At 42.0% G+C, this 15,492-nt stretch overlaps 2 protein-coding genes across 2 annotated transcripts; both read right to left on the reverse strand.

Annotated features, from left to right (window-relative positions):
* Window positions 1–48: 48 nt before the first annotated feature.
* Window positions 49–7,987, reverse strand: LOC139625392 (somatomedin-B and thrombospondin type-1 domain-containing protein). The gene is made up of 5 exons (XM_071485335.1): window positions 2,903–7,987; window positions 1,713–1,907; window positions 1,462–1,540; window positions 705–881; window positions 49–432 (listed from the first exon to the last, which is right to left on the reverse strand). The coding sequence occupies exons 1-5, from the start codon at window positions 3,123–3,125 to the stop codon at window positions 315–317; spliced, it is 792 nt and encodes a 263-aa protein (XP_071341436.1). The 5' UTR covers window positions 3,126–7,987; the 3' UTR covers window positions 49–314.
* Window positions 7,988–11,455: 3,468 nt separating this feature from the next.
* Window positions 11,456–15,276, reverse strand: LOC139625391 (uncharacterized). The gene is made up of 7 exons (XM_071485334.1): window positions 14,829–15,276; window positions 14,689–14,734; window positions 14,118–14,209; window positions 13,615–13,753; window positions 12,932–13,039; window positions 12,776–12,831; window positions 11,456–12,192 (listed from the first exon to the last, which is right to left on the reverse strand). Exons 1-7 carry the CDS (start codon window positions 15,064–15,066, stop codon window positions 12,053–12,055), a joined length of 819 nt encoding a protein of 272 aa, XP_071341435.1. The 5' UTR covers window positions 15,067–15,276; the 3' UTR covers window positions 11,456–12,052.
* Between the last annotated feature and the right edge of the window lie 216 nt (window positions 15,277–15,492).

A 15,492-nucleotide genomic window follows, 5' to 3' on the forward strand; every position in this document is an offset into this window, starting at 1 on the left:
GTACAGGGAAAAGGTGAAATACTGGATTACAGTGTCTTTACACAGGATGCTACAAAATTATACAGAGCAATGGAAAATCTGCATGGTGATTTCAAAATGCTTTTAAATCAATGTGTAGCATATTAGAAACATACTGGTAATTGCATTGCACCATCATCAAGTGTTAAGTCTCTTTTTAGTATTGGAAGCCTGCAGTGTCGAGGCATCTGATCTGAGAGCACACTGTGTCAGTACCACTGATGAGGGGAGCTTGCCTGTGAAATGTTTTTTGTGGACACCAGATCAGAGCGCTGTTCTGTGGTGCTTTGCTTGGATCAGATGAAGACGAAGCTGTGCTGTGGTGGACAGTTGCACTGCTGGGTTTTCTGGATCTTCTTCCACGTCCCACGGCACTGAGGGTTCCCCACTGCCTGCCAGTGGAGCAATGCTTCTCTGCAACACAACCCCGGATGTTAATGGTTTTTATACACTGTTACATAAATATCTGTGTGGGAAAAGATTCCGACACTAATTTACTGATTTACTGCTTTTCTCAAAGGTACGTTCAGTGTAATTGTAGGCCATGGGAACTTATACCGCTCAGATTCAACCTGGTTAAGGTGAATGCTTCGTCAGTTGAGTTGAGTCACATATTTCCTACATATATTCAGCCTTAAGCAACATTTCTAAAAAGAACATGCATGTAAAGGTTCATAACTTCATACTTGTCTGATTCCTGACCATCTCCTTGGCAGCTGCCACTATTGTTTCGCATGGCAGGAGGTTCACATGCCACACACACTCTGAAGCCTTCTGTTATGTAGCGCATCCAGTGTGTGTGTGGCCGGTTCTGCACAGTACAGTGGGGTGTCCGGGACTCCAGTGTGAATTCCATACAGAACCTGAGGGTGATGAGGGTCACACAGTCATTCCAATGAACCAATGAATCAAGATGGAGGACAAAAGTAATGTACACAATGGGATGACGGCATCAAGCACCTCTTGATGTGCTCTATTGTTGCACTTTATGAAAGGAGAAAGTAACCCCTAATAATTACATGATTCGGTGTGGCATGAAATGGAAATAATTCAGCCAACAGGTACTCTGAGCTGCTCACAGTGCATCACCACCTGTCATCCAAACCTTTTGTGCATGTGCTTTTCATGTGGCAGTCCTCATCAAAGTCTGAGTATTTCATTTCAAAGGGTTGTGGGCAGTCTCTCTGCACGGGTTTATTTAATGGTGTGCGGACAGACAGACAGGTGAGCAAACACCTACAGGTAGCTGATGCAGATGGAGGAAAATGTTAGGCTGTTATCTTTTTTTTTCTGAAAGGTTTTGGTTTCACAGTATAATGCTAAAATGAGATTAACCCCTGGCAGCATTCATGAACTTTTCAACTCTTGAATTTAAAGATACCTGAGGTCGTGCAGTTTCAGAGTACTGAAGGAGGCTTTATGGGAGCAGGATATGAAACCTACCCAGGGTCCAGGGGGTTTCCATAGCTGTCATGCTTAGGCCTTCCCCTGCCAAACTCTATGCTGGTGATGAATGCAGGACCTGACAAGAGAAAAAAATTCAGTGTATCAATTAGTTCGAGTTTAGCCTTTTTAAAGTGCACGGTCACAAAATGGACTTTACAATCAAGAAAAAAATTTGTGTAAAATCAAATAAAAACAGTAACATGCAGCTGCAGATAAAGTAAAAACAGGGAATGTGGGTGTTTGTATACCTGAGTTGAGTCCACAGGGGTTACCCTGGTGGTCTCTGTACTCCCTGCAGCCAGCTCGTTGCTCCAGGCTGGGACAGGGCTCTCCGCTGTTAATGGGCTGCTGCTCTATTTGACGGACACGGACTCGTACTGAAGGCTTGCAGGGCTTTGCACAGCCGCTCCAAAAGCCCCAGTCGCTCACGACACAATCCTGAGCTGGATGTTGGTCAGGGGTTGGGTTTGGGTGGGGGGGTGGGGGGGTGCGAATTATTACAGGATATCCTCTGTGGTAGCAAACAATCAAACTGCTATGAAACTCAGAGATGTTGGACCTAACATTAACTGCCTCCTTCAGATTCAAGTGAGCACAGTGGTGACAATTTCCCAGCATCAGTAGGAGCTTGCAGCAGTCTTACAGGCTGCATAATTATAAACTTTCTGTGAAACAGTGTAATTAAGCTAAGTATCCAGAAAAGAACTTCAGATCAATGAAGCATCGATTGTGACTTGTAGAATTAGTGTTTCTTGCTCTACTACAAGTGGGTTGAGAGCCAAGTGAGTAACCCGCTCAATCACAGAGTCCTGTGATTTTTCTTTTCACTCATTCTCTGTGCTGGATGATCAAGCTTTGATGTATTAAGCATGCAGATTTGGTGACTACCGGCATATAACACACATTAGGTACGCTCGACTTGTTTGACTGGAACTGTAATTGCAGATTGACAGAATCACATTCTTCAAATATTTGGACTCATTCTGTTATGTGGGCCAGTCCACTAAAATGAGGTTAGACACGAAGCTGCAGGTGATTGTTTTTGTGATGTAGCAGGCAATGTATTAGGATTACCACAAAAGTTAGAAGGCAAAGAATTCAGAACAAACCACACATGAGAGAAGATAAAAATGCACAAATAATCTTGCATGTATGGAAAATCTTGTAAGGTATACACCCAGCCAGCTCTGTCTCATCAGATAATGATAGAGATAGCTGCCCCGGTACTGAAAATAATCTTTCTTCTCCAACTATATATGTCTTCTGTCTGATAAACAGATTAGGAGGAAAATCCACCTTTAGCCAGAGTTCAGGTTATCTCATGCAACAGGTTATCTCACACTAATATCATAAAGTTAAGGTGTGTGCAAAAGAAGTAAACGATACCTCCACTTGTGATTCATTCACACTCAGAGTGCGCCCTCCACTCATCCCTCACCTGGACACTCTGTTAAGTAGTCAAAGCAGCAGTCCTTGGTCCTGACGCAGCCCTTGTCGCAGTAGCATGTCCCATACACACGGTCCATCCTCCAGTCAGTGGTCAAACAGCTCAAGTCTCTGCCCTGGCAGCATTTGCCTGAACAGCCACCATACACCAAGTGGTTCTTTCCCAGTGTAGAAACCACCAGCAACAAACAGGCAAACTCCACAGAGGATCCCATCCTGAGGGGGTCAGGCCAGAAGTCCACCCCTGAAGTGAGACACTAGCCTCTTGGTTTCCCCAGTATGTGATTAAACACCCTGTTCTCCTCTTCAAAATATGTTTATTCCCACTGTCGTCCTACTCTACCCCGTCACGCTCATGACCGTGAGAGGGAGAGGTTGGAATACCAGCCCAGCCCAACGCAGCCAAGACTGCGCTCTGCCACAGGAACCCTTGTGACCTGGAATTCCTGTGTCCGTCTCCTATGTCCAGCCCCTCTGTTTCCCTCCAGAAACAGGTCTGCAGAGCAACCTACAGAACAGAACACCCCATTCCTCCTCTGATCAGAGTCCAGTGTCTCTCATGTTGTGTGTGCGCCCTCTCCCTCAGAGCTCTCTCTCCCCACTCCCAGCTGAGCACCTCCCTCCGGTCGATCACACGCACGGGAGGAGACAATAAGAACAAGGGAGGGGTAAGCTGTGGTGCTGCGTCTGTTCTCTCTCTTCCTCACCTCATTCTCACCTGTCTCATTCTTGTTTATCTTTTTCCTTCTTATACCATCTCTGTGCAGAATCACTGTGACCCCGGTGTCAGTCTTGCCCAGCTGCTCTCTGCCACCCCAGACCTCGGGTCCCAAAAGAAAGGCAGGAATGTGAGCTGTTGGCAGGTCTCCAGTCAATTGTGCCAGGGGGCCCGCTGAGTGTTGTAAAGCCACCCTTTGCTTCTCACCTCTCTCCCTTTTTCCCCTTTCTCTTTCTGGTTACTGTAATTTCCCAGAAATCTGAACACTTCAGACATGATTTTCTCTGGATATTTACAGCGTTTTTCCAATTATTAATTTATCTGATATTTACCTATTATAAAGGAATAACACGTTTCTGGGAATTTGCTTTCTTGCAGAGAGTTGGGTGAGAATATTAATACCACTCTCATGTCTGTACATTGAACATGGAGTTAGAGCCAGCAGATGGTTAGCTTGGTTTAGCACGAGGGGGAAACAGCTAGCCAAGTATTGTTGAAAGGTGACAAAATCAGACTACCGGCACCTCTAAAACTTACTAATTAATACATTATATCTTGTTTGTTTTGTCTGCACACAAACAAATGAAAAGGTGTAAAAACACAAATTGTTGGCTCGCGACCTCACAGTGACAAGAAACCTCCAGGAAGTCACTGCACACGGCCTGGAAATAGGCCATAATGCCTGTAAAACCATAAAGTTCTTAACATATAAATTAGATATAACATATTAATTAACTTTACAACTAGACTTTTGTACCTTTGGACAATGTTTGACTGGCTACTTTACCATTTTCTCTCTCCCTAAGCTAAGCTAAACTAAGCTAACCATCTGCTGCTGTAGCTTCATGTTTAGCGTCCAGACATGTCCAGGCCCAGTGTAGATGACATTATTTGCAGACCAGGGAGTGGCCTTAATGTATAACAACCAGCGCAGGTTAACGGTGGATGACAGATTCATTTCACATACTGTGACTGAGCAGAGACCCGTCTGTGACAGCCTCAGGGAGGCTAATTGTTTTATCTCATTAGGATGCAGCTTGTCGCTGACAGTTGATTGATTAACAGGACTATTAGATTTGCTGCTGTGAGTGAAATTAAGATGTGCTTAAAGGAGAAAGCAGTTTTGTGAAGAATTCAGTTTGTGAACCAAGTAAGATCACATGCTACTTTTTTTTTCTCTTAAATTCCTGTGGTGCAGAAAGAAATGTCCCGATCACTGCAGAATCTAATGTTCAGACAAAAACGCTCCAGGAACTGATGAAAAGTCATGCTTATGAATTATAGGCAAAATTAAACATATAATTTTGCAGGGCCTTGACAAAAAGCATTTTTCACTGTTATGTTTGCTCAAGGTGCCTGAATGTCTGAAGATGCTGTGAAGTCCAAAGAGGGTCAGCTTTTATTTGAGCAGTTCCTCTTCCGTCTCATGGGAAACAAATGAGGCCTCTGCAGGGAGCAGTAGTGGGGAAGGAGGCCTCCCCATGCCCACTGCTATAGAAGGAACAGATATTTGTAATAACATGGATACTTTGCCTCTGCTGTCTTGAAAAACAAGCTAGCAGAGAGCAGAGGGGGGTCTCTTTGGGTTCTTTGATTCTTCTTCTTGCTACAGAGCAGATAGGTCAAGCGACAGTAATAGCCTTCATCTTCACCATAATCATCAGCAACGGCATCACTGAAGAGCATGTGTCTGAATCGGTGTATATTAAAGTTTGAGGAGGTTGAACCCAGACTGACCTCAGGAGTAAAGCTCGTGCACTGTGTTTTGGTAGTGTTCCCCTACAAATATTAAATGTGACATATTTTTAAATGCTTATCATGCTTGTGAAGTGTACTTTTCTTAAAAATCATGACCTAACCTACCTAAAACAACCTATTGTCAATCATTTTGAGATGTCTGTGTCCCAAATTGTGGAAATTTAAGTCTAGTAATACCTTATTTTGTGTAAAACAAAGGGGATGCCCCGGAAAGGTCAATAAGGCTAACACACACACATTTAGTGCATTTTCAGTACTGATTTGATCTGTCTACTGATGCAAGACTTACAGCTGCATGAGTTTGCTATGGCTTCAGCACGTTGGAGGTGCACATCAAAGCATGTGTGTTTTACATCTGACAGGCCCCCAACCCTGGACCTCCAGCCCTTACTGTGCACTTGTCAAAGACGATCAGCCTTCCCACAGAAACATACCCTGCTTGGAGTTTTCCTAGTGTATGTCAGTGGAGAGGAAAGGGGATTAAGCCCATATTAATGTGTCTTAAGACAGTGTTTATGCTCTTCAAACTCTGTCACAAGCTACCACGTCAGAGACTGTATTCATGACAATCATGCACACACACTACTTAGCTTATTTGACAAACACAAGAGCGAGATACTAGGATATAGTTAGGAATGGAAGTGTGTGTGTCTCTACTGCTTGCACTGGGTGTTATGGAGATGACAGGGTGAACTCTGGCTCCATCTCGCCTATATGTGGAATGCAAACGGTGGCTGTCCCCATGGTAACGCCTGACCTGGGTTGCTATAGTTTCAAAACCTTTGTTGACAAATGCTAGAATTAACCTAAATGAGGTGACCGATGATGTCACCTCCGACCAGGACAACACCCTCTCTGTATCACCTACAAACACATGTATTTTTGCCTAGTGGGAGAATTATAGAGAAGAGTGTCTTGAAAATAAATAAAATAGATACACAATAAGCCTCTATAGTTTGACATTAACTAATGGCAATGCAAATATATGCTACATGGTTGTGTCCAATTAAGCTTCCAGGATTTTCTTAACTGTAATTTCTTCTACTTTTAACTTTTTGAGTTGACAGTGAAGCTAAGTACAAGTTCAATCATGAAGGCTATCTTTATACCTCATTCATGCCAATTCTCTCTTGCACTCTTCCCCCCACGTCTTGTAATTAGCTGACTACAGGTAGCCGGTAACCAATCAGATTCCGCCATGATGTGATTTCAGTGCAAATTGCTGCGCCCCTCCTCCACCACATTCACCTCCAGTCTTCATATCCTCGCCAGGTCGAGCTCATCAGACTCCGCTCCACATCACATCTAGATGTTCAGCATACTCCTCTTCCCACCAACACGCCCTGACACTTGGGGGGATTTCCTATGACTCACACAGGCCCCCTCCTCTTAAATATGATGACATCACGATGGGGTCTAATCGCCAAAGATTCTCACATCTCTCACCTTTCTTCTCTTGTTTTGCACATGGCAATAAAAAGTTTATTTGTTGACTCAGAACAAAGTCTTTCCTGACTGACATAACATGACCTCGAAAATATTTAACCTTAATCAAATATTTTATTAAAGAGCCAGTCAGACTAATTAGGCTGAGTTTGTTTCCTCCTGATACACACATGAGTTTCTGTCTCATGAATGGAAGCCTTTGTCCATTCTTCTATCCTGTAAATTTATAGCTCAGCTGTCTCCTACTTCCTCCATCTATGTGTACATCTGTACATTTGGGAGGTGTGTGTGTGTGTGTTTCTGCAGTGTATACATTGAATACATGACCGTTTTTTTGTGTAAATGAGTTTCAGCACTTGGTATATGTGACCTCTAAGTCTGTCCATGTGGCAGCATTCAATGTCTGTGAGTCTTTTATGTTATTTCTTGTGAATGATGTACCTGGCTATGACAAGCACAACAACCTGCATGAATCATTGTTTAAAGAGTTGAGAAGGTGGATGTTTGACTTGGCTTGTGTCATCGGTTTTCCAGTGGAGATTGATCTGGGAAACCAAAAAGTGTGGCAGGTGAATCCAGATGAAAAATACTGAGATTTTCCTCAGAAAAAGAACAATTAACATGTATGTGGCAGTGCCTGGTCTGTACCTGAGGACTTACATCACCCTGAATGAGTCCCCTGCTCTTCACACCGCACTTACATGAGTGCCTATTATGATGACCCATCTAGTACATCCCACTAATGATGCTCCATTCATTACCGGTCATTACTGCTTGATCGTTTATGGATGATAACACTCTTCTCCAGGACCATGGCGGCAGAGAGGAATGATGACGCCCTGGCAACAGCTCTGTAAGCTGGCTGGCCTTGGACCAGTGCCAGTGTAATGACAACAAAGAGTGATATTAATGAAAGTTTTTCCCTGACATCATCACTGATAATTGTCCCCTCATCACTCACCTATCTTGGCACATAGTTCCATATGTATGTAAATCAATGCGGATATTAGAAGCAGCAGCAGGCAGATGAAGCAAGACGTGTGGGAGGGGGAATGGGACTGACCCCTGCCTCTGAGAGAGATGAAACTTTCAGGTAATGATAATGACTAGGAGAGAGGGTGCATCTATCATGGTGGATTCCATAAATCATATTATGAAACGTCAGAGACCAGTGGAAAGGTCAGGCCCCCAGACTTGTGAGTATGTATGTGTGTGTTGCTCTGCCAAGGGCAAAGTATGCAAATATAAAACACAAAAGATATACGTCAAGGACTGGCACTAAAAACCATTTTGCAGAATTTCTCAGTCATGCTTTGACTGCTGGCAAACATGTCAAATCTCACTCATAACTGGCAATAACACAGCTTTGAAGTAAAAAAAAAAACTCCTCACCTGACAGCTGTAAAAACCTTGTATGCAAACACTTTTAAATGATAAAAATTATCTTGGCTTTTTTTTTTTTTTTATCATCTTGAGGTTCAAGACAGAGAGCACAACAGAGAAACTAGTGATTTCTTGCAGCACAGTAAGTTCAGTTGCCATGGATTTGACATAGTTTGCGGCTTTTCTGTGTTTATTTGATGGCAAAGACAAAGATTTGACCTCTGAGTGCCCCTCTTGAGTACACAGACACAGAGATTACTTTTGGACCAACAGTTCGTATGCTCCATCATTTGTTTTTCGTCACTGTGGAACCACCTCTTAACAAGCTTTCTTAGAGCCCACACTGGTGTCACAACAGGCAGCGTGTCAGAGAGCTATTGCCTTGATAAAGAAATTATTTTTACTGGCTGGATAGAGATTTTTTTATGTTAATTTCTCTTCAGAGACATGTTGTAAGACATCACTTACCCGATGAAGACTGCACTGCATCACTTGACACAAGCTGAAACAAGCTGTTTCAAGGATGTTGGATGGCCAGAGTTTTTATGGGTTTTTTTTTATCGGTTCCTTTTTTCCCAACTGTTTTTGTTTCACAATAATCAGTGAAGAATAATCATGAATCAACAGTGAATGGACCTACAAACATCACTACACACTATGTACCTTCATATTGCCCATCCCTTCCCTCCACCCCCATGCACCCAGGTAAACAAAACGAAACTTGGTTCTGAATTTCACTACTGATATAGCTGATTCACTGTGGCCTCTGTCCTCATCCCAGACTTGTTAAAATATGACAAGCAAATTAAATCTGTCATAAGGAGCAGCTTTAAATCCTCTTCCTATTTTTAGAGATCTGGAGCCCATCTTCCATGTTTTATTAACTTATGTCTCAACTACTGCAACTCCCTTTATGTGGGAGTCGGTCAGTCATCCCTGTCTCATCTGCAGGTGGTTTAAAAAGCAGCACAGGGACATCTCTCTTGAACTGGCCTTCTTCCACTGATTAACAGTGAAATATACAATTGATTTCAAGATTCTCTTTATTTGTTTTTAAAGATCTGCAGTGATTTGGCACCACTCTCCATCTCCGGTCTCCTCAGTCCACATTGTACCTCTTGACCCATCTATCACCACTTTTAAATCCCGGCTGAAGGCTCACCCTTGTAAAATTGCCTTTGGGTCCCCTTAAATTTTTAATGTCATAATAAAATGGTTTTCATTTTGATGTTAACATTTTAGTCAACTGCTGTTATTTTTTCAGTGTGCTCTATAAATAAATTAGAATTGACTTTACAAAGATTTAAATGGATTAAATCTCTGTAATTAATCGAGACATAACTTGATCGTGCACTGGCACAGTATACATCAAACATGAATCATCCGCATGAATTTTTAAGATAATAAAATACTTTACCCTCAGACCGGAGCTGGTTCTTTCCTTTCATACTGACCCAAACATATTTAGGGCATTTTTGATTTGAGGTGTTGGCAAAGTTATAATTTGGCAGACAGGCTACATTCTCTGATCCCTGCTGATGGAGTCAACTGGCACAATATCAAGTCAGGTGAAACAGCCTGACTATTCTTCACTATAGCACTGGATAAGCAAATACTCTTCCCTATCCTACTGCTTGTTATAGAAAACCCTTACACCCAATAACTATATACATTCAACATTTATTTAATGGAACTGCACCTAAAACTCAGCTGTACCTTTGAGGAATGATAAAAATAAGTTTGCATTTCTGCATCAACAGCTCAATAGTGTGTTGAAAGTGGCTGATTGAAATGAGTACTGAACTCTTGGTCTGGTTAAAGTTCTGTGGACTTACAGTGAAACGATAAACCACTTGTTGGCAGGCCCCAGTACAGCTCTTATTAAAGACCTCATTGTTGACTGTTTGTTCCAGGTCATTTTGTTTCAGTACACTTGAAAAGGATGGTAAAAGCCCTGCAAGAAGAGGGAGACCCGGCCTCCGTTTGAGCGTGAATACAAACCCTTCACTTAGTATGAATAAGGGGATGGTTCTGTGTTTCTAGGTCACTGTGTGTCCCTGAAATGCACACCTCACAATTCACAGAGAGGGACGGAGGGATACAAACACAGCCTGACGTCTGACAACATCACAGGGATACACTCCCTGAAATCAAACACAGTTGACAACTGAGTCTCAAAGTGACATCGTGGCCAAAAATCCCTGATCTTGCATGAATCCAGATGACTCTCAAGGCCTCGTTGACTATCTTGACTATCCTCCCCTCTCTTTTCAGTCTTTTCTGTCTCCACTTTGTTCTTTTTCTGTATTTGATATTTATAGACAATGTGCCTCTGTAGTAAAATATTGGATATCCATAACACTCAGAGTCTAAATGGGTGTGAATTTCTATTTTGTCCTTCTGATAAACACACTTTTGAATTTGACGATTACATCAAACATGATGACTTTTTTTTATGTTTGTGTGTGATTTGCTTCATTTTTCAAGGCAAAACCTTGACCTCTCCTCCTCCTGGTGTTAGTACGGTATTATAGATAGAAGACCCGCTGCCTCAGCTAGCATCTGTGGCTGTGCTTGCAGCCGTGGGATCCAGCTTCATACCTTGTGCTAACAATATGACATATAATACACACTCACATGGCAGCAGGTAAAATTTTGCTTATTTGGGGTTTGTTTTAAATGCTCAATTATCAACATGAATAAAATCATGACTCTGGCCCTAGTCCCCTTATGTTAGTCACGCTGTGATGACACGGATACAGTTGCTGTTTGTGCACTGTAAAGATAAAGTTAACAAGTTAAAAGAGTCAGTGTAAATCACTATCCAAATTATCAGAAATAAAAAGAAGAGCACAAATGATAACCCCAACTGCTGCATCTTCAAAAATGGTGAATAATGAAGTCCTAATTTCTCTCTACACAAAAAGACAATTGCCCTGGTGTCTTTGTCAAATACAATGAACAAGACTATTCAGAGACATGAGCTGCCCTCTATACAGCAACAGAACAATGTGCTATGTGGGGAAGTATCACATTCTGGGATCTGGGGGCACAGTTTTGTGTCTGTTTTTGTAGATATGGAATGCAGATTATGTTTCATTGCAGTTTGTAGGCATTCTGATTACTAGTATGTAGTGTATGTGCAAGAAAAAAGAGGGTGAAGCTCCCTTTATTAGCCTGTACTCAATAGAAGCAAGAGAATAAATATCCTGACTCACAAAACAGAAAAAGTTCTCGGTATGAAAAATAAATTTGTTTACTTTCAGGAAGACGTTTTACAAGGCACAATAATAGTTTTGCTAAACTATTTAAGTACAGAGATACTCCACTGGCTTAACAAAGTTTGATTAGTTTGACTAACAGCAAGGTCTGAAACACTGTTGTAATGAGATCCAAGCCAGACAGCATCTGCAACATATTGATGATACAGCAAGAAAGATGGCGGTGTTACATAACAGCCATTACAAGCCATTAGGAAGGTAAAATAAGTATGCAGATGTTAAGTGGAAAACTACTAACAACTACTATGAGTCAAAACAGAAAATATTTCATTTATTTAATATTTATCATTAGCATTTATTGTTGGGCAAATGCTGCAATTTACCACAGTAAATACTACAGGTGGTCACTGAGAGAGAGAAGCGCAAGTCAGGAGTCCCAAAATGTGAAGACCAGCCATGTTAAGCAGGAAACTAATATCACTGAGGATAAACAAGCAGTTAGAAGAAGCCACTGAAATGAACACGGTGCCCTAAATGTTTTATTTTGTTCAGATGTTGTTGGCACAGACTCGAAAGTTTTAATCCTGGACCGGTGTGAGTGGGAAGAAGGTGATTGTCAGGATGGAGGTTTTCTTGGTTTCCTCATTTTCTTGAGCTTTTCTTGTCTCACTGTCTCGGCCTCCAAAGAGGACAGCTCAGATATCCGGTGGATAAAAGAGCGAGAGGCTCCGACCACTGGGTCTGGATAGGACTGGCCTGTAAGGCAATAGGCAAGGAAGAGAAAGAATAACTGATTTTAGTATGAGACCGATAATGTGACATATATTTATATATTTATATGTTATATATACATTGAAAATAAAAAAATATATTAGGGATATTTTCAGAAATGTGGTTTACAGCCATGGTACTTTCAGTGTAATGGAGTTAATTGGAAAGTAAATGTAGCACCAGCGAGGTGGTTAAAATAAAAGAGAAAGCACTTCAAAACTGGAGCAAAGAGTTGAAATAAGAACACTGAACACTCCCTTTTTCCATGTGACCCCTAGTCCCACTCTGTTATCAACCACAACCAACAAGGTACCCTGAACTGACAATAATAAGAGCTGGGATCTGTGCTTTTTGTTTGAAGAAGGAAAATCCATTAAAATGACATGTTTGCTGCCAGTAAATCAATGTCATCAACACCTGGACAGGTTGAAGGTCAGACTCTCCTTTTCACTTGCAACACAGACGGGGCACTCTGACCTGACGTGTTAGGACCACAACAAATACCTGAGTATGGGCAAAGCATACAATTATGTCTTGGCTTCACAGTCAAAGCACTGAAATAACTCACTCTTCTGATTGTCTTTAACAGTCAGTAGGTTGTAGGTTGGGTAATTCACCTTGGGCCTGCAGAACAGAAGGAGAACAGAGGAGGCATAGGTCTGAGAAATAATTGAGGGAACTATTGATTGACTTGGTCTGATTCAGTTTATAAGTCCAAAAATACCTGCTGAGCTTGCAGTTTTGAACTGAGAAGGTGCTTCTGCCACTGAGGACTAAAGTGGAGGGAAAGAGGATGGCTGGACTTGCGTTCAGTTCATATCTTTCAGGATAGCTAGAAGACAGAATTGGGGACATATTAAGCAAAGCGCTGCACATATGGCTGCTAGGACACATCCTTTGTGTTTAATGTCTTTTGCCATCGGCATCGTTCCAGTTTTATTTATAGGTTTAAAAAGACCCACTCATTTCATGTGAAAAGACAATGTTCTCTGATATTTTATTAACAGGGTCAAGTACTATGTGGAAGTAAAGGCAGTCATCCATTTGTGGGAACTACAAATGTTCCCACAAATGGATGACTAATAGCGATAAATGATTGTGATCTCTTTGTAAATAATTGTGATCTTATCATTATATCATGACAATATTTTAGCTATAATCATACGAGAATATTAAGTATTAAAAGCAAGCAGCTTGAAATCTTCTGTTTGTGACAGTTAAATTATCTGTGTCAAAATATTAATTGTGTGTGGCTGCTGTGGCTTCTTTGTTCATATTCTTGTAATTTGTTGTAGATGGAACAGTGGCTCTTCATAATTACTGTAATCTCTACAGCTGTCTCCAGAAATATGCTATGAGGAGTACAGCTACAACTACAGGACTGAGTGACATTAATCCACTGGTTACCCCAGGGTGAAGGGTCGCCCTGCATGGCTGTGGGAAAGCTCCTTGGAGAGGCTGAAGGGATGCAGGTTGCCAGGTCTGTGCATGTGGTAGTCTCTTGGCAGTGGGGGAATCACAGTTCTGGTCCTCTCTAACCTCACAGCTGAAAATAATATGAGGACAATGTTTTCAAAAGGGATCTTTAAAAATATTTTTACACAAAAAGAAATATGGCAAAAATACTGGTAATTCTGACGGTAAAGTTGTATTATCCATAAGTTGCTCTCAAGTATATGTTACGCTTGCAGCCATTGAAACAGGACCTGTGCTCATTCATGTGATGACAACACCATCTACTGGCTGTCAGGTTAAAATCCAGGCACAGGCATCAATCCAATGTGCATCCACTTCAAAAACTAATTCAGTTTTCAGGTCAAATGTGATCTGTACATTTCTGAGTGAGGAAATATATATTAAAACTCTTCTAAATTTCCTCTCAACTGTAACAAAGAAAGGGCTACTCTTACACTTTTTATCAAATAGAAAGTGTCTCCCATAGATGTCATCTGGGTCTTTGTTCTCTGATTCCATCTTGTCATCTATGGCCAGGTTAGGTGACCTGTACGGATTGAAAAAAAGAGAAATAACCATCAGCCATACCAGCACATATACTCAAACAGGTTTTTAGAATTTGTGTGCTAGTATGGCTGACAGTTGACAAATAGAGAATGGTATTTCTATGCTATTTTTATAAAGTGTAATACCATTAGAATATCATATCAATTACTGAGTATTTTCTGCATAACCACTTCACTCCTGCTGTTGTGAGCGACCCCCACCACATCTAGACACAGGGCTACAAATAGGACATCATGAAGATGAGGAGCTGGGCCTCAAGAGACAAGCTGATATTCTGAGAAACATATTATAGGATGGATGGATATTTCTGCCCATGTAGGGTTGTATTTGTGGTAAACCGGCGTTACACTGGCGCAGAAAAACAACCATATCCATGAAGTACCAGGTTTACTGATGAAACCATTTACTGAATGCAGTGTGTGTTTTCCTAGCTCTTATGAACATGTTGACACATCTTACCCTGCGATTATGAAGCCGCTGACCAAGGATTTCGCATCCCTGGACTCTACAACACAGAGATGAACGGTGTTCAGCAGTCATACCGTTAAGCTAGCTGCATCTGAACGAATTTAGCACATACATGTAGCACGCTTACTCACTGCTCAGTGGTTGTATCACAGGGAATTTCCTCCTCATATGATCATTTTGTCTGAGAGCCGCTTGTTCTCCACCTGCTCCCATCCTGAAGTTCCTGTATGTCGGACATCCAGCCGCATCAGGGCCGCGCTGGCTGCAATTCGAGCTCCCCTCTGATATCAAAGCCTTTGCGGTGGGTAGAGATGCGTTAACCTGGAAAGTCATCATGTTGGATCTGCCATACAAACATCTTTTGGACATAACCTCGTTAATCGGCGAAACCACGGCACCTGGTCATGATAGCGGTAGCTCGGTAAAAGCCAGTCATCCCCGAGCCGCAACGCTAGGAAGCAGCTCCAGGTGGTAAACGCCACCGAGTCACCGCGTAACCATGGAAACGGGGGTTCATCAAAACTGACAGCGTACTTGGGACCGTTACTTTAGCGGGGTTAGCTTGCTACTTCACCGCCCCGTTTCCGCCATCGTCAAGGCTAACACGACACAATCTGGTCAGTACAAGATCCTTATCCCGTTTTACCAGTGTTCATACAGTCTGCAGTTAGTTTGTATTTAGCTGTTGGTATGTTTAAAGGGTGGGGGGGGGGGGCAGTGGTAATACTGTGCGTTACTCGACCCGGAGTCAAGTTTTGACACATACAAGACTTTTATCCTTTTACGTACATCCCC

The sequence above is a fragment of the Trachinotus anak genome, unplaced genomic scaffold, assembly GCF_046630095.1.
Source record: "Trachinotus anak isolate AG129_WGS33_773 ecotype Australia unplaced genomic scaffold, CSIRO_AGI_Tana_v1 ptg000009l, whole genome shotgun sequence".
Taxonomy (NCBI): domain Eukaryota; kingdom Metazoa; phylum Chordata; class Actinopteri; order Carangiformes; family Carangidae; genus Trachinotus; species Trachinotus anak.